Consider the following 25,781-nt stretch of genomic DNA (forward strand, 5'->3'; position numbering starts at 1 on the left):
GGATGAAATGCGTAATTGTGAGCTCCATAGTGGCTTCATGAACTGATCACCTGTGGTAAAGCCCGATGCAGTTTACTACTCTATCCTGGAAATGGTGTGGCAGCACAGTCTGAATGTGTCAGATTTCCACCTAATGGCATCTCACTATTTTGTTGAAGAATTTCATTGAAATCTTATGCTGTGTTCTCTTTAAAGTGAACCTAATCCAATGCTGGCCATATACTATATGATTAATTCACTGAAATTCTGTAATTTAGACAGTTTGTCTTTTTGTACAGTTAATGGGCACAAAATCGATAATCGGACGTTTTTGAGCCTAAAAAATGAAGAACGAGTTTGTAAATTCGGCCAATTTTTCCTATAGTGTATGGCCAGCATAAGAGTTGGTTCAATTCTAAACCATTATGGAGACATTAGAGTATGGCAGAGTGGCTTTGGATACGCATAAGGGCCCGTCTCAGGTGACTTGCTTACTTTTTAGGCTTGTCCCTATGGGAAAAATGCAGCATTCTTTTGACATCAGTTTGAGACCCTTCTGAGGTACTTTTAGAATTCATTGCCTGGTCCAGTTGACCTGAGTCGAGTTGATTTTGCATCCCTAGACTTGTAAGGGGAGAGAAACTGTTATGACGTTAACAAAAGCTCATGGACACAGGGCTGTAACTTTGTGTTCTGATCTAAACTTGGCAATACTACATGCTGTGGAGGCTGACATTGGTAGTCTTCATTCTTCTTCATTTTATTGGATTTTTTTTAAAGTTTTCGTAACTGAAGGTACAAAAAGTTATACATGACAAGTGCATTGGTAATGCTACGAATGATGAAAGTACTGCAGTAGAGGCTGGTACATGGCAACGAGCCCGTTTGGACATAGAGAGAGAACACAATTTCTTCACAACCGAGAACAAGACTAGAAAATATACAAATCCAGTAGCGCTATGATTCAGAAGGCAAAACCATGAGGAAATGTATTGCCACTATGGCTTCATGCCTCTGAGAGTAGGGAAATGGGGAAAAGACTGGGCGCCAGAGGGAAGGGGTAAAGGGTGGCCCATATCATCCTAAGTGGCCTTTAGGAATGGGGGGGCTGAAGGAAAGGGGAGCTTGCGGGGGGCAGATGAAGAGTCTATTCAAGCAGTCATATCTGTAACAGTACAGTCTAAACCTAGACCATTATTTTTCAACCTCTTTTCACTAAAGACACCCTTTAAAGCGGGAGTCCGCCGGGACTCCGCGTTGTTGTTGTGTTTTTTTTTTTTTTTTTTTTTGTTTTTTTTTTTTTTTTTTTTTAAAAGCCAGCAGCTACAAATACTGCAGCTGCTGACTTTTAAAATAGTGACACTTACCTGTCCAGCGCACCCGCAATGTCGGCACCCGAAGCCGATCTCTCGATCGTCTCTCGGGTGCTGCCGCCGCCATCTTGGGTATGGGAATCAGGAAGTGGAGCCTTTCTGCTTCATTTCCCGGTTCCCTACTGCGCATGCGCGAGTCGCACTGTGCAATGAGGATGGACCCGCTGCCTCTGGGATCTGTGTGTTTCCCAGCAGGCAGCGGGGGACCTTCGGAAAGGGGCGTAATCTACGCCCCTTTCCGCAGAGAGCTATCCCGGAAGTGGGTGCAGATACCTGTACTGTACAGGTACCTGCACCCCCCTCCCCCCTGAAAGGTGCCAATTGTGGCGCCGGAGGGGGGGAGGGTTCCGATGAGTGGAAGGTCCACTTTAGGGTAGACCTCCGCTTTAAAATGAGGCACCCAATTCTATGTAAATGTAAAAAACGAAAAAAGCTTTACACATAATGCAGCAACATCCACACACTTAGTACACCCAAAGTTAGAGGTGCTTTATTCTTCCAAATACAGATACACTGCTGCACACTGGTACTGATTTGTATTGCTGTGTTTCTCATCTCCCTCACTCAGCTAATGTGACCCCAGCGGTGACGGAGAGAGGCAAAAAGGATGCTGTGCAGGGGCCCAACTTTCTCCTTATCACATGGGGACATCATTGGTTGTTAGGATCCCGGAGTTCTATCAGAAAATGCAACCTTAGTGACGGTCCGTAGTGGCCATCTTGGTACACCTGCACTTGTCCGCAGTAAGCCTACAGTCTAAAGTCGCCAAGCGGACATCTTTTTACGCCCACTGCAGTTCCCACCTGGTTTTTACCTGTAAACTGAACTTGTATAGTGAAATATAGTATTTAGAAATCCATCAAACTGTTTGTTTTGATGTTGAATTTTAAAAGCAGCAGTGTTCTGTCAGATTAGCAAATGTGTGAAATCAGCAGGCTTGCCGATGCTTTTAAAATTCAACATCAAAACAGTCACACGGACTTCCAAATACTGTATTTTACTATATAAGTTCAGTTCACTGGTAAAACTAAGTGTGAAATGCAAGACTTGAGTGGTGTAAAAAGTTGTACGCTTGCTGCCTTCTGACTGTAGGATTACTGTAGCAAGTGCGGGTGTACCAACATGGCTGTGCTGGAACATCACTTCCCTTGCATATTCTGAGGAGTAAGCAGACTTTCTGACAGGACACCAGCAGCTAAAAGGTTGTAGTGGCTTTTTTTTTTTTTTTTTTAGGTCTTTTGCTAAGGCACCCCTGAATAAACCTGAAGGCACCCTTGTTGAAAAAAGCTGACCTAGACTGTCATAAAAGGTAATCCAGGGGTCCCATACCTTCAGGAACTTGGTGTCAGTGAGAATAGATGTGAGCCTCTCGTGCACCATTGACTGTGCTCCAGTTTGCTGCTGTGGCATTGGATAACATGACCTGGAACTGCAGCACTGCAAAATCCACTTGCTACCAAAAGGATGTGTATGCTCACTTTAATACCCCCTAATCGCCACTGTAAGCTCCTGAATTTAGCAGCAGTTAAAATAATGTGTGGTGTTTTAGCTCATGAGTTTTTCTGGTATTTGATTATTTGGCTGTTGATTAACACATCCATCTAATTTTTATTTGCTTATTATGGGCTACGAATGTTTAGCTTGCCACGCTGAGTTCTGGCCGCGTATCCTGCTTTTATTTGCATCTTGGGCATTGCTGTAGAAGCTCTTTGGTGGCCAGTAAATGATCTTTCTTTCCTTCTCCTGCGTTGTTACTGCCAACTCTCCAGACTCCAAATTCTTCCTGTCCTGTTCCTGATTCATGGGCACACGTGGCTGTTATAATGATTTAGTCCAGGCTTTGCCCATACTTGTTTTTAAAGAGACTGTTTGTTATGTGGCACACTAGATATTTATTTGAAAGATATATAGATTACATTGTAGTTAAGATGACAGAAGTATTATTCACCAGAAACCTCTACTGCTACGATAATTTGCTTTCGTATAAATTTACATGATAAATATGGCCCTTGGTGTCTTAAGAGAACCATTACAGCGCAAACATCATTTACAGTCATTTGTAACTGTAGTGTATTGACCAGATCTACACGGAGGACATACGCAGTATGATGCTGAGGAATGAGCGCTCAGCTACACAAGTCTGGGAAAGAACAGGTTGGGCTTGTGACACCTCAGGTTAGAGAAGGCTGCATCTTCTGTCATGGAAGTGGCCTTTAAGACACAATGCATGCCACTGGAATAAAGCTTAAACTGTTTTGCAAGGCTTTTATTGCATGTTCTAAATGAGTTGTAAAGCAGAACTCTAGATGACACATAATATATTCTAAAAACAAGTGTAAAGTGTTGTGACAAGTTTAAGGAAAACGCCATGAGTAAAGGTCTTCAAAAACAATTGGAAGACCGAGACTGTATGAAATCATGACTTTTCTTGTGAAAGCTGAGGTAGGCCCTGACCTGTCCAAGTCTCAGGAGATTTCCCATCTCATTAGAAAACCAATGGGGAGGCTAGGAAGAGAGGCGAGCAAGCTAGACAGAAGTGAAGATTTGCATAGAAGTTCAGCTGCTTGTATCTGTGGGGTTGCTGATCACCTATCCTGTGGATATTTAATGAAGGTTTCCTCTGCTTATGGATTTTGGATTCATCATAAGCTAAAGAAGAACTTTGGTCCATGATTGGTTCCTTAAATTGTGGCTGTGTGTGTTCTTGAATGCACAATGTACAACAACCTAAATAATGAAAATAACACACATATTTTTGGGGACCTACACCAGGTTATGTAGCCTACCTTTAGACCATGCTCGTTCCCCTCAAACTAGCTAGTGAACAGCTAGCAGAATTTTATCAAAGCTGGAGCAAGCCGAATCTGGAACAGCTGTGCATGATAACCAATCACTCAGCTTCTAGCTTTCATTTTAAAAGCTCAAAGTAGTAGTAAAGAGTAGGATTACTACACATTGTAAATGTTTGTTTAAAATTATGCTGATAAATGCCTAATTTTAGATCACCTCTGCGGTCACGTGACCTCCCGCCGCTCTCCTCCCCTGATCTAAGAGCCCTTTCACACTGAAAGCGCGGGGGCATCGGCAGTAAAGCGGCGCTTTACCTTAGTTTTAGAGGCGCTTTTCAGCCACTAGCGGGGCACTTTTAAGCCCCTGCTAGCGGCCATATAAAGGGTTAAATGTGCTGCTGCCGAGGTGCTTCTGCGGTGCTGTCCATCGATTTCAGTGGGCAGGGGCTCTTTAGGAGCGGTGTATACACCACTCCTAAAGTGCTTCAAAGATGCTGCTTGCAGGACTTTTTTGGATGTCATGCTAGCGCAGTGCCCCAATGTGAAAGCACTCAGCCTTTCACACTGGGATGGCAGATGAGGCATTTTTCAGGCGTTTTTAGCTTCTAGTAACGTGTTTTTGTTTTTATTTTATTTTTATTTATTTTTTTTCTCTGCTCAAACTCTGATTCACCTGGACGCACTGGCAGAAGGGGGTGTGTTGTGTGTGTGTTTTTTTTTTTTGCCTCTAAGAGCTCCTGCCACTAAACGCTGCTAAAAGTGTATGTGTGCATGGACACACAAGCTAACATGGGGGGGGGGCGGCATTTAGAGGCAGGGGAAAAAAAACGACCGACACCCCTAGATGCAGATGTAAAAATGTCCAGTGTGTATGAAGCCTTGCAGTGTGTTTAATGCATGTGTAGAAGGTTTCCATTGTTTTTAATAGTGTTCACATTAATGCAATGCATTGGCCACGAAAAGGTTGCAGTGTTTTTTTTTTTTTTTTTTTTTTTTTTTTTTTGTTTTCTCCAGGGCTTTGGATAGGAATTTCAACATGTCATAGGACCTCATGCACACTGGATGTTTTAAAAACGCACCTAAAAAAAGAATTTCTTCCTGGGAGCAAAGTTTTGGCATAAAAAACGGTTGATGCTTGTAATGAGATTAGGTGCATTTTACAGGTGTCAGTCGCTTAGACATTCATTTCATTGGCCAGAGTAATAATTTATGCTGGCTATTGAAATGAATTCATTCTAGCGCTAGGAGCGCCTAGTGTTAACAAGCATCAAGCTTTTTTTATGCCAAAATGCTGCTGTTCCTGGACGCACTGGCAATGGGGTCTTTTTTTTTTTTTTTTGCTCCTCTAAAAGCCCCTGCCACTAAATGCTGACAAAATCATCTGTGTTCATGGACACATAGACTAACATGCAGGGGAGTTTAGAAGCAGGAAAAAACACAATCGGACACCCCTAAAAGCAGCTGCAAAAGGGTCCAGTGTGCATGAGGCCTAGAGGGTAAAACATGCACTGCAATGCAAGCATTTAACTGCGAATCTAGTCATAATAAAAACCCCTCAGGTACAGCACTCATGATGACCACAGCAGTTGTGCAGGCCCAGGAACTTATGCTGAAATCAATGTGGTATTGTCATGATTTGAATAGCATGAAGAGAACCTCTGTCAAATTTTTATTGTCCCCATTTGGGTAGATTTTCCTGCACTTCCTCTTTAGGTAGTGGAACGTTACCACAAATAAAGGGAAATCCCAACTTTTGACAGTTGTTGCCATCAAAGTAGCCTCACTGGAGTATTTCACACCTACTCCTGTTCTGGTAACCTCATATATGTTTGTGTGTGTGTGTGTGTGTGTGTGTGTGTGTGTGTGTGTGTATGTATATGTATGTGCATCAGTACATAAAGTTGCACAAAAATGATGAACCCTTCCCCATAGTGTCAAATACTAGAAAAGACTGTTTGACCAGAGTTCTTGTTTTGGTAGGGGAAGGTTTAGAACCCTTTGTTGGGTTTTGACTGCTATCCAGAGCTCTGTTCCTGTCCGTTAACATTTTACCATTGGCAGTAAGTGAGCGGAACCAGCAACACAAACGCAAATGATAACCACTTTTCCTGTAAACCTCTTTAAGTGGCATGTATGGACTTTCCAATTATTCAAATGCTTAACCCAAACCTTGAGACCGAAACCGGCTTTAAATGTAATCTCTTCCTCTGTTTCCCTTGCAGGGTGGTACAGTGCCCGCTATTACTCTCAGACAGCCGCCTTCACCTTTTCTTACAAACCCAGCTCGCTCCAGAGGAAATAGAAGCCTGTGTATCCGGGCAGACCAAATACTCAGTGGCTGACGCTATCCACAAGTTTGCCAAATCAAACCGGCGGTTTCCTGAAGAGGAGGAAGAACAAACAAGTTGTAACGTGGCTCCTGAGAGGTACTTTCATGTGTGGTAGCCCCGCTTATTTTCTGTTGTTGGTATAATACTTCGATAATGAAAAAATTAATTGACTGAGATTTTATTGAGCTGTGACAGGCTTCTCATAAGAGGCCTCGCACACCTCCACACTGAATTAATGGATGCAGTAGAAATTCAATTATCTGCATTCTGATTATGTGAATTTCATTTAGTCAGACTTGAATTATTCGCGTTTAAATTATCTGGTTTAAAAAAAAAAAAAGAATCTAACCACACTCCAAATGGCTAATTAAAAGTCCAAATTTCCTGTCTCTCTTTCTGACTGGAGATAATTAAAGTTCTCCTCTGCTACTCAGGCTTTGAGTGTGTTGTGAAAACCAATTTCCTTCTCCCCATCCCCCTACTCATCCCCTCCCTTGCTGCGCACCCTCCTCACTTCTCTGATCCTGATTATACCACCCCCCCAAGAAAAGGAAATCTATATTTTGTAAGTTTATGGATGTGATCATATTCTCTGCACATGGGCTTATTTACAGTGACCATTAATAAAACAAAATTCACAACATTTTTTTTATTTTCATTAATGGACTGTGTGTGTGTGTATGTATGTATATATGTGTATATATATATATATATATATATATATATATATATATATATATTACACTGTAAATAAGCCCATGTGCATTTCACCAGCTATTTTTCACATTTTTTCCAACTGCCGTGCATCCTATTTAGTAATGCAGCACAGTGGTTATCTTTTTTTTTTATTGCTCCTCTTATCCTAGCCTAAGTTAACACTTGTGCAAGCAAAAAACACTGCACTTTAAAAGACTCAAGGAGGTGCCAAAAATCCTTAATGGCACCCCATGCATCAAAAAAAGTGGAGCGATTTTTGCACACCAAATGGCATGGTGCTGTTGCACCATGCGACTCGGTGCTTCGTGATTTAAACAACTTATCCCCTGCATTTCAGCGGGTACAGCAACCCATTCAAATGAATGGGCTGCTGTACCCATGATGATTGTACACAAACACATCACATATATGTGACCCTAGGCTTACAAGTATGTGGATAAAATGATTGCTAGGCTCATTAAATGCAATATGCTGCCTAGGTTGCTAAAGGTGAAGCAATTCTCAGAATTCTTACTGTTTAAACATAGTAATAACTGAAACACTCTCAGAAATAACAATTTATATAGGTGTGTGTGTATATATACATTATTTTATTACTATTTTTATTTATTGTTTTGCATTCATCTCCCAACAGTTCATCTGTGCTCGGACACCCAATTGACGCCAGTTTTCTACGAGGCTGCAAACCCAGCAAAGAGCAAGGAGATGCATGGACAACTGTCTTGGCTCCATCACCTTCAAAGTAGAACTCTGTTCCTCTCCTGTACAGATTTGGAAGTGCAATTCTTTAGTTTACTATTGAACTGTTGTCCTAGGTTTATTAGGAAGGTACCATTAGCAGGCATATAGACTAGAGTGGTGCATAGATTTGCAGACTCCCATAGCAACCAGACTTCATCTGCCATTAGTACAGAGTACAGAAGGATCATTTCTGGTGTACTTTTAATCTTTGCCTTATGAAGTAAGGGTCTTTATGTTTACGCACATACAGTATTACTCCAAAATGCCTTAAAGGGAACCAAAGTTTGAAATATGCAAATCAGTCAGTCCATTTCTCTGGAAAAGAGGAAAATATACTAGTTTTCCAGATAATGGTATTGAAGTGATATGTTTAACATTGTACAGGAAGTAGAGGATATGTTACATTTTCATTTTACTGACAATACCCATGTATATTTTATTTAAACATAGAAGTATGTAGCACATGTAGATATTTTCAATAAAATATTAGCTGTAGACAGTGTGTAGGGAGTCAGCCATTTATTTCAACTTCAAAGTCAACTGAGATGATTACTGTATATGTACAACATATGTATTTATTTGATGGGTATAGTTTGTAAATGAATCAAGGATACACTGGTACATTTTACTACACTGTGCTTCATAGTAACCTTTTCATCCTTTTTGAGTAGAGAGAATCAGGAAAGTTGATTGGATGCTTCAGATTATTGCTTACCTGCCTTATTAAACAAGGAGTCTTTTCTAGTTGTGAAGCAACGTCTGTCTGTAAAACAAAAAATATATATTTTTATTTTATTTTTTTCAACCTGTATACTGGGAGCAATTTTTCTGTACATCTCCATTCCATAATTCAACCTACCCTCACAAACACTTTTCAGCAAGACTGTATGCACTTTATGCCGGTCAGGACAGCTGACTACAATGTGAAATAATGTGCGAGATGCCATATAGTACTTTATATGTATATGTACTGTTCTGCCTGGACAGGTGCTGCTGGTCTTTTTTGTTTTGCTTTGAATTTACTATGTATGTTTTTAGATTGAATTTTTATGTTGTACGTTTGTGGAATCTGTGTACTTTAATAAAGATTATTGAATTAAAGTTTGTGTTTGTATGTTTTTTTTTTTTTTAAACTACATACTGGTGGGGGGATTTACAAACTACATGTTTGGGGGGGGGGTTATCAGAACTGGAGCAGCTGCACATGCTAACAAATCAGATTTTAGCTTCACCTTGTTTAGCTAAGCTTTGAAAATGAAAGCTAGAGGCTGATTGGTTGCTGCTATAGATTCTGTCTGCTCCGGTTTTGATAAATTCCCCCCGATCTATCCTTGCAGTCTGTCGATGCAGCTTATCTGTAGTTAAAATTTCTGAAAGTCCAGGCTACTTAAGTTCACAATATGTTACTATCCTAAGCTTGCCATACACAGCTTGAACTTCAGTCTATCCTTCTGAATTGAATGAAATTTATTCCATCGGTGGCCTTGTCGTTCTCACCTGGCTCAACAAAAATTGCCTTTTTATTCTACATTTTATTGAAGGGGCAGGGAGGAAACTTTTTGGCCAAACCGTGCCCTTATCCAATCAGATGTAGGCACTGTTCAGGTATTCTGACAGCCACAGATGCCTGCTGTCAGAATGCAGTAGCCTGCACTGAAGATCCATCCATCCACGGAACAAATGTCAGTTGATTCGGCATAAACAAAAGAAATCTTAATTTATTTCAGGTACTTACCATATTTTTTTGCTCCATAAGACGCACCTAGCTTTTAAAGGAGGAAAATCAGAAAAAAAATTATTCTGAATCAAATGATGCACTAAAATTTACCTGTGGCCATGAAATGCAGCCTGACCTGTGACTGGTGAGGACGTCATCACATCTGCCTTTCTCTCAGATATAAGACAGAGCAGGCTGCTGCGGCAATACTCCATTTGGCCGCTGGGGCTGCTCTGTCTTCTGTGAGAGTGACTGGCTCAGCCAGGAGATGGCCACCTGGTATTGTGACGGGGGAAGGCCTGGTCAGTATTTGCTCCACAGTATTCGCTCCACAATACGCACAGACATTCCCCCCCCCCCCTTTTTTGGGGGGGGGGGCAGGGAGTGTGTCTCATGGAACGAAAAATATGGTATATAGCGCCATCGGTTTATGTAGCGCTTCACATATACAGTTGTGCTCCTAAGTTTACATACCCTGGCAGACTTTGATTTCTTGGTCATTTTTCATAGACTATGAACGATAACACAAACTTTTGTTTCACTCATGGTTCAGCCAATCAACTGTTTTTTACTCTTTAAATCATAATGAAGCTACCCAAATGACTGATCAAAAGTTTACATATCTTGGTGATTTTGGCCTGATAACATGCACATAAGTTGACAAAAAAGGGTTTGGATGGCTATTAAAAGTAACCATCCTCACCTGTGACCTGTTTTCTTGTAATTAGTTTGTGTGTATAAAAGGTCAATGAGTTTCTAGGCTCCTGACAGACCCTTACATCTTTGAAGAAAGATGGGATGCATGGTTAAGTCTCTAGAAAAAAGCCATTGCTACGCAAATGCCAAAAGTATCCCACTTACAATACGCCAAACAGCACAGAGACGAGCCTCAACCCTTCTGGCACAAAGTCATTTGGAGTGATGAGACCAAAATTTGAGATTTTTGGCCACAACCATAAACTCTTTATTTGGAGAGGAGTCAAGAAGGCCTATGATGAAAGGTACACCATTCCTACTGTGAAACACAGAGGTGGATTGCTGATGTTGTGGGGATGTGTGAGCTACAAAGGCATAGGAAATTTTGTCCAAATTGATGGCAAGATTAATGCAGTATGTTGCCAAAACATACTGGAGGGACATTTTGCATTCATCAGCCAGGAAGCTGCACATGGGACGTACTTGGACTTTCCAATATGAAAATCATCCAAAACACAAGGCCAAGTCAACCTGTCATTGGTTACAGCAGCATCAAGTGAAAGTTCTGGAGTGGCCATCTCAGTCTCCTGACCTCATTATCACTGAGCCACTCTGAGGAGATCTCAAACGTGCAGTTCATGCAAGACAGCCCAATAATTTATAGGAACTGGAGGCTTTTTGCCAAGCAGAATGGGCCATCTGAGAAGATAAAGAGCCTCATCCACAAATGCCACAAAAGACTACAAGCTGTCACGATGTTAAAGGGGGCAATACACGGTATTAAGAACTGGGGTATGTAAACTTTTGATCAGGGTCATTTGGGTAGTTTCTGTTATGATTTAAAAGGTAAATGCAGTTGATTATTGATAAATGGCTTCAGCCAAACACTAACCATGAGTGAATAACAAAAAAACTTTTCTTTCATAGTCTAAAAAAAAATGGCCAAGAAATCATTAATTCTGCAAGGGTATGTAAACTTATGAGCACAACTGTATATTCTATATTTACATCAGTCCCTGCTCTCAACAAGCTTACAATATAAGGGTCCTAACTCGCATACTAGGGCCAATTTAAAGAGGAAGTAAACCCTGATGGGTTTACTTCCTCTTTTTTTCCCTGCAAAGGTAAAGCATAATGGACTACTATGCATCGCATAGTAGCTCATTATGTGTCACTTACCTGACACGGGAGCCAGCGAAGTCGCCGCTGTCCCCTGTAGTCCGCCGCATCCATCTTGCTGGTGGCGTCTCGCAGCTCCGATGAATGACAGTGGCGAAGCCGCGATGACGTCACTCCCGCGCATGCGCACGGGAGTCGCGTCTCGCAGCTCCGCCGCTGCCATTCGGCGAAGCCGCGATGACGTCACTCCCGCGCATGCGCACGGGAGTCGACAAATTAGGCAGATCCATTCTTGGACTTGCCGCATTTAGTGCGCCTGCGCGCCGCTGTCTACGGCGCATGCGCCCTAGACAGCGGTGCCCATTTTCGGGCAAATATCTCCTAAACCATATAGGTTTAGGAGATATTGCTTGGACCTACAGGTAAGCCTTAATCTAGGCTTACCTGTAGGTCAAAGTGGTTTGAAAGGGTTTACTTCCTCTTTAAATGGGATCCAATTAACTGACCGGTATGTCTTTGGTGTGTGGGAGAACAGGCAAAATCAAGACAGGTAGTGTAGTGGTTGGGTCTTGACTGCGTATGGACAGCTTTAAGCTGGCCATATATTATACAATTTTCTTGTTCAATTTCCTTTTAGATTTACCTTCAATTTTGTGGTGCAAGGGCCTGCCTGATTGCATACAAATTGAAAGTGTATAGTATAATGTATGGAGAGCCTTACTGTGCAATTCATTTAGATTTACCAAAACTATCTAATATGAGGCCCTACGTAAACATCCCTTCTGCTTCTATCTAATCAAGGAAGGCCTTTGCACTATGTAGTTGTTGGTAGATTAAGGCTAGTGCGATGCAGGGAACCCTGTGAATCCTGTGTGGGTTCCCGCATTGCACCTGAATTGAAACTGTTCACATTGACCTCCGCGAACTGCTGCGGGTGTCCGTGTAAAGTTTTAATAACGCCCCCAGATCGTTTTGCAGTGCAAACTGTGAAATGGTGCAGGAATTGTATCGCACAGGTGTGAACACCCATTCCAGTGTGGGCCAAAAAAAGGGTCCTGCACAATTTTGGTCTGACTAATACGATGCAAATTCAGCCATACAGACTGTATGGCTGAATTTGCATTGCACAAACATCGCATGTGATCTGCACAGTAATGCGATGCAACTCCCATGCGATGTCTGTGATTGCACAAGTGTGAACTCAGTCTCAAAGGAGATTGTATGATTATATTGTAATGTGAGTGTTCATAGCTGCTTATAAGGGCAGAATAAGTCTGATCCAAGTTGGTCATAGGGTGTAACATTCCATTGGAGAACACTCCACACTCAAATTCCCTGTATGATGACTCGGAAGAAAGTGAAAGCTGCTACATACACCACCATCTTGATGTAGCCTTGATTCACTTGGTTTGATTATGAACATATATTTTTATTTTTTCTAGATTAAGTAAAAAGAAATGGGAATTTGCACTGCACAATCCATCCCATCGATTTTTGCTTCCCAAAATAACTCATTGGGGGGTTGATTTACTAAAACGGGAGTGCACAGAATCTGGTGCAGCTGTGCATGGTAGCCAATCTGCTTCTAACTTCAGCTTGTTAAATTAAGCTTTGGCAATAAAACCCGGAAGCTAAAAATGGTTACCAAGCACAGCTGCACCCGATTTAGTAAATCAGCCCCCCCCCCCCCCCCCCCAAATTTATATGTGTGTAATATTTTTTACAAACGGTATGTGTCTAATATTTACAAGTGTGTTCAAAGTTTAATAAAAATAGTAGGATTATTTGCTTCATTATCCAATCATGTTAAAAGCAAAGCCCTGTTCACTCTGAACACCCAATCATATGCTGATGAAGTGATATTCATCCTTACTTGTGGGAAGATCTTTGGCTCTTTTAGAAAATCGATATTGGGGATGAGCTGAACACCCCCCCCCCCAGTTCTGTTTGCAGCAGAACAGGCAAATTTTTTTTTCGAACATGCGAACGCCATTAAAGTCTTTGGGACATGATGGTGAAAAATCAAAAGTGCTCATTTTAAAGGCTTATATGCAAGTTATTGCCATAAAAAGTGTTTGGGGACCCAGGTCCTGCCCCAGGGGACATGTATCAATGCAAAAAAAAAAAGCACTACTTTACAGGAATAGGAAGGACACTCCCCAGTCATGATATTTAAAGGAATATTTCATTTTTATTGTTTCATTTTAAGCATTATTAAAATCACTGCTCCTGAAAAAATGTCAGTTTCTAAAGGAAAAAATGTAATTTAAAACTATATGCAGCTGTAATAAATTGTCGGGTCCCGGCAATATAGATGAAATTCATTGAAAAAAATGGCATGGGTCCCCCCCCCCCCCCCCCAGTACATTACCTAGTATGGATATTAATATATATTGTTTAAAAGCATTGGTCGGCCGGCTACCTTCTCCACCGCTCTTCCTCTGACTGAACGAAGCCTCAGCAACACGTTGTCCAGCACCAGGAAATTGTAACCTCCCAGGGTCTGGAAATGCGTTGCACAAACCTTTCTTTAAGGCCTCCTGAATATGTTTTATCCTCTGCTCCCTCTGCAAAGGCAGGATGAGTTCCACAACCTTACCCTTTTAACATGGATCAAGAAGGGTTACCAGCCAGTAATGATCCCTCTCCTTGATACCACGAATCTCAGGGTCCTTTTGCAGGCTTTGCAAAAATCAGGGAGGCCATGCAGCATAAGTTTGCTGAGGCATTCGATTCTGAGTCCTCTGGGTCACTAAGGATCACATGGTCTGTAACTACCTCCTCCCAGCCACCTACAACTCCTTGGGTTTCTGGGGACTGAAAACCATCCTTTGAAGACTGCTGATGAGTGTTATCCTCTACATCCATGCTAACACAATCCTCCTCCCCCTCTTGTGTGTTTGGCGTGCCCGCAGGAATGCTATCTGGATAAAGGGGGCCTTGAGAGGTAAGGAAGTCCTCCTCTTCCTCCCGCTGTTCTGCCTCAAGCGCCCTGTCAATGATTCCACGAAATGTGTGCTCCAACAGGCAGACTAGAGGGACAGTGTCACTGATGCATGCATTGTTGCTGCTCATCATCCTTGTGGTCTCCTCAAATGGTGAAAGGACAGTGCATGCATCCTTGATCAGTAACCACTGGTGGGGCGAAAAGAAGCCAAGCTCCCCTGACCCTGCCATACTCATGGCCAACATTGATTTCCACCTGGTGGGCATGTCACAAAGGAGGTGGTTGGTGGGCAGGTTGCATTCCCTTTGAATGTCAGCCAGCCGAGCACTGGCATTGTATGGCCGGCAGAAATTACCACAGATTTTTCTGGCCTGCTTCAGGACATCCTGTAAGCCTGGGTACCTGCTCAAGAACCGCTGCACCACCAAATTCAGGACGTGTGCCAAACATGGGTCAAGTGTCTCTTTTGGAGGGCTGAAGCTGGCATGGCATCAACCACCTCTGAGCCTGCCCCTGCAGAGCTGTCAGAATCTCTGCCCCAGTGTGGCTCCTGTCCCCTAAGCAGACCAACTCAAGCACCGCATGGCATCTTTTAGCCTGACTGCTTGCGTAGCCCCTTGAACGCTTACGGAGCACCGCTGGTTCAGAGAACAAATCTGCAGGAAAGGCCATTCAGGAAGAAGAGGAGGAGGGGGTGGAGGAGAGAGCTGTGGCAGAATCACCACTAGCATTTTGGAGGCGTGGTGGCAGAACAAGTTCCAACAACATTGAACCCTGTCCTGCATCCTTCCCAACTGCCAGCAGAGTTACCCAGTGCGCCATGAAGGAAGTGCTTTCAAGTGCTGTTGCCAACAGACTGCATGGAAGGTCATCATATCTCTGGTCAAGCATGTGGTGCCCAAGTAGCTGCTATTCTGGCCATGCTTGATCCGCTTCAGACATAGGTTGCAAACAGCAACGGTGCGATCTGCTGCACACGTGTCAAAAAAGCCCACACCAAGGAACTTTTAAAAGTCAGTGGGGAGTCAGCAGCACCCTGCACCTGCAGAGCTCGGCAGTGTGATGCAGTAGGGTGGCTGCCCTTAAGCTGCTCCCTAGAAGTCTTGCCTCATTGGAGTTGTGCCTCCTCCTCTCTTCTCTCAGGCACCCAAGTACAGTCAGTGACCCCATCATCCCCTCCCTCCTTGTCACTTGTAATAAACAGCTGGGGGAACATGGCTGCCAGTTTCTTGTTCTTCTTGGGCACCCCCTCTCTCTGGGCTCACGTTACTCCCTTTCTCAACCTGGGAACCAACATTGGAGCCTTTAATTCGCTGTGCATCTTACAGCACCATGTACCCAACACTGTGGTCAAGTAATTCTGGGGACTCCTCCGTGCATGATGGTGGGGCTACGGAAGGAGTGACTGTGGACAAGGAGCCGGTGGGATAGGGCGCTTTGGCAGCTGCGTTAGAAGGCAAACTACTCTGTGCCTGGGTGGTAGAGGATGAGGAGGATGAGGATGGCTTTGTTATCCACTTCGCCCACTCTTCTGCATGTTCTGGCTCAATAACAGCCAGCAGCAGAAAAAAAGGACAATCGTTCCCCACGGCTACCTGCAGAGGATGCACCATGTACACGATCAGCATTAATGACTGTAGACACAGAGGCTGCATTGCCCTCTTTGAGGGACCTTCCGGACATGATGTATATTTTGTTTTGCAACCCCACACTATACTGTATTAGATACTGTGTACACCCCCTGCACTGTATTAGCAACTGTGATACGGCTGCACTTTATTGTGTACTATGTAAACCACCAGAAGTGTAATAGAAACTGTACACACTGTATTAGATACTGTGTACACCGCCTGCACTGTATTAGCAACTGTACTACGGCTGCACTGTGGTTTTGGCCAATTATGGCTCTCTTAGCAGAGGGCACTGTGATTGGCCAAAGCATGCAGGTCAGGTGCATGCTTTGGCCAATCATCATACAGCAATGCACTGCAATCTCGCAGTATGGGGCATTTCGCGGCGCTCAAATTTGCCACAAACACCCCATAATATTCGCTCTTGGGTGAACACCCGAAGTTGGAGTCGAACTTATCTTCGACCTGAACATCAAGCTCATACCAAATTAGTATACGTGTATTGTGAGATGATCCTACAGCTTCAACGTATTGGCAAAAATTTTCAGATCTTTAGGAAATCAGCCTTAAGTTTGTGTAAAGATTTTCAACTCCTCCTAGGAGGGCTTGTTCACACCATGTATATTCAGCCAGTCTTTTTCTGCACACCAGCGCATGTAGTATGGTGTGAACAGGGCACATACAAAACAACTGTTGGGGTGAACATGTACTTACTGAATCAGACTCCATTTATGTTGTGAAGATCTTTGAGGCTGATTTACAAAAAGTTAATAATCTTCACACAAATAGACAAGGGTTTACTAAAGGAGTCAAAGTATTGTGGTAAGATCTTCAACTCCTCTAATAAATCAGGCTTAATTTATTCTGAGATTTTTAATTGTTTTAGTAAACCCGGCTCAATTGTGTGAAGATTTTCAACTCCTTTAGGGCAGCTTCACACTATTGAGCTGCATGTTTCTGCACACCATCGCACATATATGGTGTAAATTGGGAACACAGAAAACAATTGTTGGGGTGAACAAGTCCTTAGTAAATCATCCTCAATGTATTATGTGAAGATCTTTAACTCTTTTAGTAAATCGGCCTGCATTTATTATGTGAATATCTTTAATTCCTTTAGTAAATCTTCCTCAATTTATTATGTGAAGAGCTTTAACTCCTTTAGTAAATAAGCCTTCATTCATTGTGTGAAGAGCTTTAAAGCGGAGAGCCGTTTAAAAAAAAAAAAAGTCAGCAGCTGCAAACACTGCAGCTGCTGACTTAATCAGCCCACTTACCTGTCCAGGGCGCCCGCGATGTCGGCCACCTGAGGCCGACCCGTCCCTCGGCTCTCGGGTCCCGGCGCCGCCATTCCTTGTAATGGAAACAGGCAGTGGAGCCTTACGGCTTCACTGCCCGTTTCCTACTGCGCATGCGCGAGTCACGCAGCGCTTTGTGAATGGGACGCGCTGTGTTCTGGAACACACAGTTCCCAGAACACAGCGCAACCCATTACCCAGAAGACGCCACGACGAGGAGAGAAGACCAGAAGATCTCCGCGGAGGAGGAAGAGGAAGATTAGGATTATGTGCCTAGCAACAGGCACTTCTGGTAAGTAAAAAAAAAAATTTTTTTTCATTTTTTTTTTTTTAGATTTTTTTGTAAATTTAATATTTTTTTTTTTTTTCAGGGTGGCCCTCCACTTTAACTCCTTTTAGTAAATTGTCCTCAATTTATGTGTAGAGATTCAACTCCTTTAGTAAATCAGCCTCAGTGTATTGTGAAAAGATCTTTAACCCCTTTAATAAATCAGCCTTAATTTATTGATATTCAGTTCCTTTTTCAGTAGTTTATTGGTAGTAAATCATGCACAATTTATTGTGCAAAAATGTTCAACTCTTTTAGGGCTTGTTCATTGCATGTTTCTACAAACCAGTGTGTGTATGTGTATATATATATATATATATATATATATATATATATATATATATTATAGTATGAACAGGTCACACAGAATATTTTTGGTGTGAGCAAGTCGTAAATCGGCCTCTATTTATTTTTTGCTCCAAATAAATTTTATTGGGTCTCAATGTATTATGTAAAGTTTATCAGCTCCTTTTTAGTAAATCATCCTCATTATTTTTATACTATAAAAGTATACAGATGACTATTTAGCAGTTCAAACATTGAGATCTATGAGCTGCTCTGTAGCAGAGTGTCTCGGTTCGTGCTCTGTGTACCTAGAAGTACTTTTGCCAAGTTGGAGAAAAGTTCTAATGAAAATATAACCTTACATCAAACGATCATTCTATCAAACCAGTAGGATTTTAAACTTGGATCATGCAGGGTTGTGGAGAAATCCCCCTGCAGGTGTATTTTTAAATCTTCCCTTTAGTTCGGTAAATACAAGAACCCCATTCAACAGTACTTGGTTCCATTCTATTTTCCTCCATCACCGTCCTGGCAGTCCTCCCTCCAGCAATGCATTTCTAACAAGCCTAGATCAATAACTCCAATCCACACAGCAATCCTCTGCTCTGCTGATTGCAGAAAGTTTACACTTTATTTCCTCCTCCACATTCCCATGTCTTTTGTGTGTGCCTGCAGGCAACTTCTATGCAAGCAATATTCATATTGAAAGTTCCATTAGTTTAAGGCTCCTTTGTGATTATAAGGAAATCAACCAAGTTTTTTGTGCTGTCCAGATCCCTGATAAATGGAACACACACTGCTAAGGTGGCCATCATTTAGCATGCTGATGTTTAGTTAAAGGTACATGTTTAGACACAAGCATCTGTCAGTGTGCTAGGTACCCTGTGCAGAAGTTTTTGATCCACACAACTGCTGTGTATCATCCTTCACAGGGGTGCCTGGTGATCAGGACAGTCTCCATAACACAGGGCTGATTGAGATGTATGGTGCAACTGCCTGCCTATCCTTGCCAAACGATAACATGACATATAGCATTGTATAAAGTGTAATGATATAGGACAGATGATGGTTCTGTGATCTTACCTTGTGCAGCAGCAGCCGGTGATATGCAATGAATGAATGCAGTCCTGTCCTCCCAACGCAGGCGCACTGCAGGTACTAAGTGGCGTCCTCGGTAACTCATAGCAACCAGCGCAGCCCCTGGACAGGGAGGAATGCTGATGAAGCTTCTCTTTCCTTCTCTGTATAAATCAGAGATCTGACTGACGAGCTGTAACACTTCCAATTAACACTGCAGACTGGGCTCCTGCATCTCCAGCCTTGCCTCAGGGTGCTCTGTTTATAGCCCTGCCTGTGGGGTTGGACATTAGAAGAAAAAAAATAGCCTAACAATTGATCAACATGCCCATATAAGAGGGATGTATTAGCATAGTGACTGATCACTGATTAGAATGCAAAGTAAATGTTTGTATGATTACCTTGCATTCTAAGTTATAGGGTGAAATTGTGATGGATTTAGATATGAGCGACTGCAAGCAAGTGATCTATCGGTTAACTTATCGAAAGATGCAACATACAGGGATTGATTTACTAAAACTAGAGAGTGCAACAATCAGGTGCAGCTCTGCACAGAAACCAATCAGCTTCCAGGTTTTATTATTAAAGCTTAATTGAACAATCTGAAGTTATTATAATTATACAGGATTTATATAGCGCCAACAGTTTACGCAGCGCTTTACAATATAAAAGGGAGACAATACAGTTATAATACAATAAAATACAAGAGGATTAAGAGAGCCCTGCTCAGAAGAGCTTACACTCTAAGGCCGCGTACACACGCGGGGACTGTTCGCCCAACTTTGTCCGCTGAACAGTGTTTCGGCGGACAGTCCGCCCGTGTGTGGGCTTTCAGCGGACAGTTTCAGCGAACAGTTTGCTGAACAAGGTTTTTCGGAATTTCCGAAAAACTGTTCGCTGAAACTTGGTTTCAGCGAACAGTCCCCTCGTGTGTAGGCTTGTTCGTCAAACTAAGTTCCGCGCATGCTCAGAAAGGATTTACACGCCGAAAGTTGTAATGCAGTGTATAGGACGTTGTATTTTCCGTCCCGTCGTACGTGCCGTTCACGTCATCGCGCACGGTTTCAGCAAACTGTTCGTTCGTCGTGTGTGGGCAAGTCCGTCCATGCTAATTTTGAGCGGACTGTTTGCTGAAACTGTTTGACGGACAAAGTTGAGCGAACAGTCCCCGCGTGTGTACGCGGCCTGATAGTTAGAAGCTGATTGGCTCCCATGAACAGCTTCACCAGATTTTGCACTCTCCGGTTTTAGTAAATCAACCCCACAGTTTTGTTCTAGTTTTTGCGATCGACTGAAAATCTCAAATGAAAAAAGTATGATCTATCAGATCTACATTTTAAAAGAGCATTTAATCGATATTATTTTGCAATCAGTTCTTCAATACATGCGCAGATATTTGACCTAAAGCTCACGACAGAATTCTGCTGCTGAAATCGAAAAGGGAGCCCACTTGAGGCTCACCATACACATTATAATCTGATTGTACAATCTACCAACAAGTATGTAGCACAAGAGCCTGCTTAATGGGATATAAATTGATTGAATGGTTTTGGTAGGTTCCCAAATTACATAGTTTTGGTAAATCCTAAAGAGTAAAGTGATTCTAAACTTTCTTTAATCGCTGGCCAATCACCCCACGTACATTTACTGCTTATCGGAATCTGGGACAAGTAATTTATTAAGCAGCTCCAGCGTCTCTTCCGACTTCTTCTCCCTTCTCTGGCTCTTCTGCCTCCTCCGCTGATGTCTTCTGCCTCTCCGGTTCTTCTCACCTCTCTGGCTCTTCTCGGCTTACTCTCTGGTTCTTTTCCCTCTGTTGTTCAGTATGAAAGAAAGTGTCAAAAATAAAACACAGTACATAGGTTTTTAAAGTAATTTATTAAGCAGCTCCGACATATCTTCTCCCCTCTCCGGCTCTTCTGCCTCCTCCGCTGATGTCTTCTGCCTCCTCCGCTGATGGCTTCTGCCTCTCTGGCTCTTCTCTGCTCACTCTGCAGTTTTTCTCCCTCTGTCCGCTGTCTTCTGCCGGGTCTCCTCCTGCTGTCTTCTCGCTCTTTTGACGTGTCTTCTCCACTATCTTCGCCCCCTTTTTTCTTCCAATGTTGACTGAACGCTCTCTCCCCCTCTAATACTGGGTGCGCAGTGTGCCACTACTTATAATTATTATAATAAATTATTATTATTATATAATTATTAATTATATTAGAAGACATCAGCAGAGGAGGCAGAAGAGCTGGAAAGGGGAGAAGTAGATATGCCGGAGCTGCTTAATAAATTACTTTAAATTACTTTAAAGACCTGTGTACTGTGTTTTATTTTTGATACTTTCTTTCATACTCATTCACATAGGGTGGGGGGCCGGGATCTGGGGGCCTCCTTGTTAAACGGGGCTCCCAGATTCCTATAAGCCACTTGCCCGCAGACCCCGACAACCAATGGCCAGGGTTCTCGGGAAGGGGCCTTTGTCCTCATCAACATGGGGACAAGGCTGAAGTAGGATTAAAGTCAGACCAAAGTAGTGCAGGGAGCAATTTCAAAGTTGGACCGGCTTGTGTCAGACCAGTTAATACGGTTCCCATAGGGAAACATTGATTTTGACATGTCATGCAACATGAACTTCCAATGTCGGAGCGTTTGTTGTACCAGTGTGAACCCGGCCTTAATCCTTTGATCACCTCTGATGATAACCCCCCCCCCCATTGCTCGATCACCACATCACTCGCCTGTCGCCCATCAGGCCCCCCTCAAGCCCCGCACTTACCCCATCCAGGCCACAGCTTCCCACCTGCATCTTCTCCAGAGTTCCAGTGGTAGTTTCTCCTCCTGGCCAGTCAGGACTTTGGGCTCCCGGCTAATTGGGTCTCGGGACTCACTTCCCGAATTTGCTGATGTCACACAACTGGGTGGGGTCCAGGCGCAGTGCTCTGCGCCCTAAGCCCACCCTTTTTGAAGCCATGTAGATTAGGGGCTAGGCGCAGGGGTGCCACCCCCTAAACAATGCGTGAGTGGCCGCCACTGGTCAGGTGTAAAGTTACAAACTTTTCCTCTGGTTTTGGAGAAATACATAGAAACGTGATGGAGAAGCATTACCGGGTGTGGTAATAGTTTCTGGAGATTTGTCTCTGGCTTTGAAAACTGATGTGCCCTTCACATCTGAGTGATTTAAAGCACAATTTGAAGCTTCACCAGAAACGCAATGTTGGATGCTAGAATTTCCAGTATATTCAGTGGTGGCCGTCCATACCTTAGCAAAGTGTTGCTTGAAGTTTGAAGCTCGTCTGTACAATCTCCAAAAAATGATCAAAGACGCTCCGCTCAAGTGTAAGTGGGGTCTAACAATACAACACTTGTTTCAGTATGTTCAATTTTGTTTTAACAATTTTTGTTTTTTAAATTCAATTATCTTAATTATTTAATGTTTTAAAAGAGTATTTAAAGTAATATATGCACATATTTTTGCAGGAAAAAAGTGTGTGTTTATAATTTTTTCCTGTAAGAGCATAGAATCATTGCACCCATGAGCAGTGGATTAGGGGTGCAATGTCAGGCTTCTGCTCACTAAAAGCTGCAGGGCCTGTGAATGAGCTACAAGAGTGCTCTTCAGTGCCATCGCAGTTTATTCAGAACTACAAGCCATTAGTCGCTGGGGATGAGGGTACTTGTAGTTCATTCAGTCACAAGAAATTGTGAATGAATGATGCGGCTGTGTGGGTGGAGCCCTGCATGTCCATGCTCTTTTCAAAAAGTGACAGCGGGTGAGGGGATATGATTCCCTACCTGCTGTCACACTGAGGGGGAGGACTGGCGACAGGAGCTTGAACATGTAACATGTTCCAAAAGGGGAATTTAGCCTTTAAAAGTGAATTGCAGGGAAAGTAAAAATACTCCTTTGCATTGGGGCTGCCCTGGCATTTCAAAGGTTAAGTACTCATTTAGGCCTAGGGCAGTGCCTTCCAAACTGCAGCCCTTTGCTTGCCTTTATCTGGCCCCTGAGGCACAATCCTCTCAACAACACCAACAGTCAGTCATAATGCTTCTCAATAACAATAGAGCACTATTCCTTCCACCAATACCAATGATGGGGCACTGTTCCTCCTCCTACTGACCACAGGCGCTATGTATTTTTTTGACTACCACCACCACACCCACCAAAGCTTTTTCATGTGTTTTATCTTTCTAAACAAACAAGCCGTTACAATGTGTTACATTAACCACTTAAAGGGGTTGTAAATGTTCGTTTTTTATTTTCTAAATAGGTTCCTTTAAGCTAGTGCATTGTTGGTTCACTTATCTTTTCCTTTGATTTCACTTCTAAATGTTTATTTTCTTTGTTTTCTTTGTCTGAATTTCTCCTGTTCCTCCTCAGTAAGCTGTTCAGTAAGCTGTTCTGGCTGACTAACCACCGCTCGGATGATGGTGTGAAGTTTACTGAAGAGAAACAGGAAGTGAGATATTCAGACAAAGAAAAAAAACATTTATAAGGGAAATCGAAGGAAAAGGTAAGTGAACCAACAATGCACTAGCTTAAAGGAACCTATGTAGAAAATAAAAAATGAACCTTAACAACCCCTTTAAGGGCCGAGCCTCTTTTTCAGATGTGTTGTTTACAATTTAAAAACAGTTTTTTTTGCTAGTAAAAATTATTTAGAACCCCCAAACATTATACATTTTTTTTCTAACACCCTAGAGAATAAAATGGCGGTCATTGCAATATTTTCTGTCACACCGTATTTGCGCAGCGGTCTTACAAGTGCATTTTTTGGGGAAAAAATACACTTTTTTAAATTAAAAAATAAGACAACAGTAAAGTTAGCTCAATTTTTTATTCATATTGTGAAAGATAACGTTACGCTGAGTAAATTGATATCCAACATGTCGCTCTTCAAAATTGCGCCCGCTCATGGAATGGTGACAAACTTTTACCCTTAAAAATCTCCTTAGGCGACGGTTAAAAAATTCCACAGGTTGCATGTTTTGAGTTACAGAGGAGGTTTAGGGCTAGAATTATTGCTCTTGCTCTACCGATCATGGAAATACCTCACATGTGTGGTTTGAACACCGTTTTCATATGCGGGCGCTACTCACGTATGCGTTCGCTTCTGCAAGCGAGATTGACGGGACGGGGCGCATTTAAAAAAAAAAATAATTCCTATTTATTTTACCTTTTTATTTAAAAATAAAAATTGGGTCACTTTTATTCCTATTACAAGAAATATAAGCATCCCTTGTAAAGCATGACAGGACCTCTTAAATATGAGATTTGGGGTCAAAAAGCTACTTACACAAAAATGCAATAAAAAAAAGAAAAAAAGAAATGACCCTTTAAGAGCTATGGGCGGAAGTGATGTTTTGACGTCGCTTCTGCCCTGCAATGTTATGAAGACAGGTGGGGCCAACTTCCCCTCACTCATCTCCATGCCCAACAAGGGTGAAGATCCGATTGCCTCCGCTGCTGCGGATGTCTCTTGTAAGCGGTGGAGGGCAATGAGACATGAGTGCGAATCCGCCGCAGAGACCACTCTTATCGGAAAGTGGATCACTGGCTGAAGAAGAGGATAGCTGGCTGCTTCCATAACAATGATAATCCTCTTCAAATTTAGGGCATATATCGGCGTGTAGCAGTCCGTAAGTGGTTAAGGAAACACATTTTTTGCAACACTGATCACATACAGCAGAGTGTTATTGTGCTAATGCACAAGTTAGTTGTAAACTCTTACATATACCCAGTGAAGTGCAGTCCTCTCTTCTCTACACTTGTTCAAAGTGCAGAATTTTTTTAAGCTTGTCTGAGAGTTCAGAAAAAAGGGGGCAGAGAGCTGAAGTAACGCTCTGCAAAGCTCAGTTAGGAGAGCTCTGACAGCTGATGGGAGGGAAGGGACACAACCCTCTTCACACAGGAACAGAGCCGAGGCTGTCAATCAGCTGGAGATCCCTCCCCTGTCACCTTTTTTCTCTTGGTGTCAGGAAACATTTTCAATAGTAATTGAAACCAATGATGGTGCACTGGGGCAGGGGCATATTCTACTCCCACCGGCCACAGCCCGGCACCCCTAAAGCCTGAAGGACAGTAAACTGGCCCCATGCTTACAAAGTTTGGAGACCCCTGCACTAAACCGTTGTTTGTCCTGTATTCACAGGATGTCTTGTATGCTCTGAACTCTGCTTGGAGTTCTGCTTTCATGTGTGAATTCACTGCTTCTATAAATGAAAAGTGTGAATTAAGCCTCAATATTCATACAGTGTTCCTGGATGAAGGGCCTTTCTGGATACCTATAATCCTCCCACACTGCCTATTCGTTGGGACACATATCTAAATGTAGGAAAACTAAACAAAATTGGACAAATGAATTACTTTATTTTGAACAGCAAGTCATAAAAATGAATAAATCTCTCATTCTATACATTTTACAGGCACACAGTGCTGGCCTTGATCAAAAAAGCAAAGTACAGTAATGCCACAGCAACCAATCAGAATTAATTTATCAGAGATCTGACTTTCCAGGGGCTTTACATACTGCAGCTGCAGTTTTCATCTTGTAATGAGCGGCGTCTGTGGTGACATGTGAGAAGAACACAAAGCTGAATGTCTGCTTTATGGGTTGATGTTAGACCTGGCCTTAAACCAAAGAACTCTACAAGGAAACTGACGTAGATTTTGTTTGCACATTAAGCAGCCAGGCGGTTTCGATCAGTCCCACCAGTGTCACTGCTTCTACGTCTGTATGTTGTGATTCTTTTCATGTTCAGCCTGGTG

General features: G+C 42.6%; 1 protein-coding gene across 3 annotated transcripts in view; it reads left to right on the forward strand.

The window, feature by feature from the left end:
• The window catches only part of SNX10 (sorting nexin 10), a 75,420-nt gene extending 66,390 nt beyond the window's left edge, over positions 1–9,030 (forward strand). For all 3 annotated transcript variants that reach the window (XM_077491323.1, XM_077491324.1, XM_077491325.1), the window contains 2 exons: positions 6,364–6,567; positions 7,823–9,030. In XM_077491323.1, coding sequence (XP_077347449.1) covers positions 6,364–6,567; positions 7,823–7,934 — 316 coding nt within the window. In that variant the 3' untranslated portion in view covers positions 7,935–9,030. The remainder of the gene's footprint in view (positions 1–6,363; positions 6,568–7,822) is intronic.
• The last annotated feature ends 16,751 nt before the right edge of the window (positions 9,031–25,781 follow it).

The sequence above is a fragment of the Lithobates pipiens genome, unplaced genomic scaffold (assembly GCF_037356315.1).
Source record: "Lithobates pipiens isolate NorthernLeopardFrog02 unplaced genomic scaffold, aLitPip1_a1.2 Scaffold_19, whole genome shotgun sequence".
Classification (NCBI taxonomy): Eukaryota; Metazoa; Chordata; class Amphibia; order Anura; family Ranidae; genus Lithobates; species Lithobates pipiens.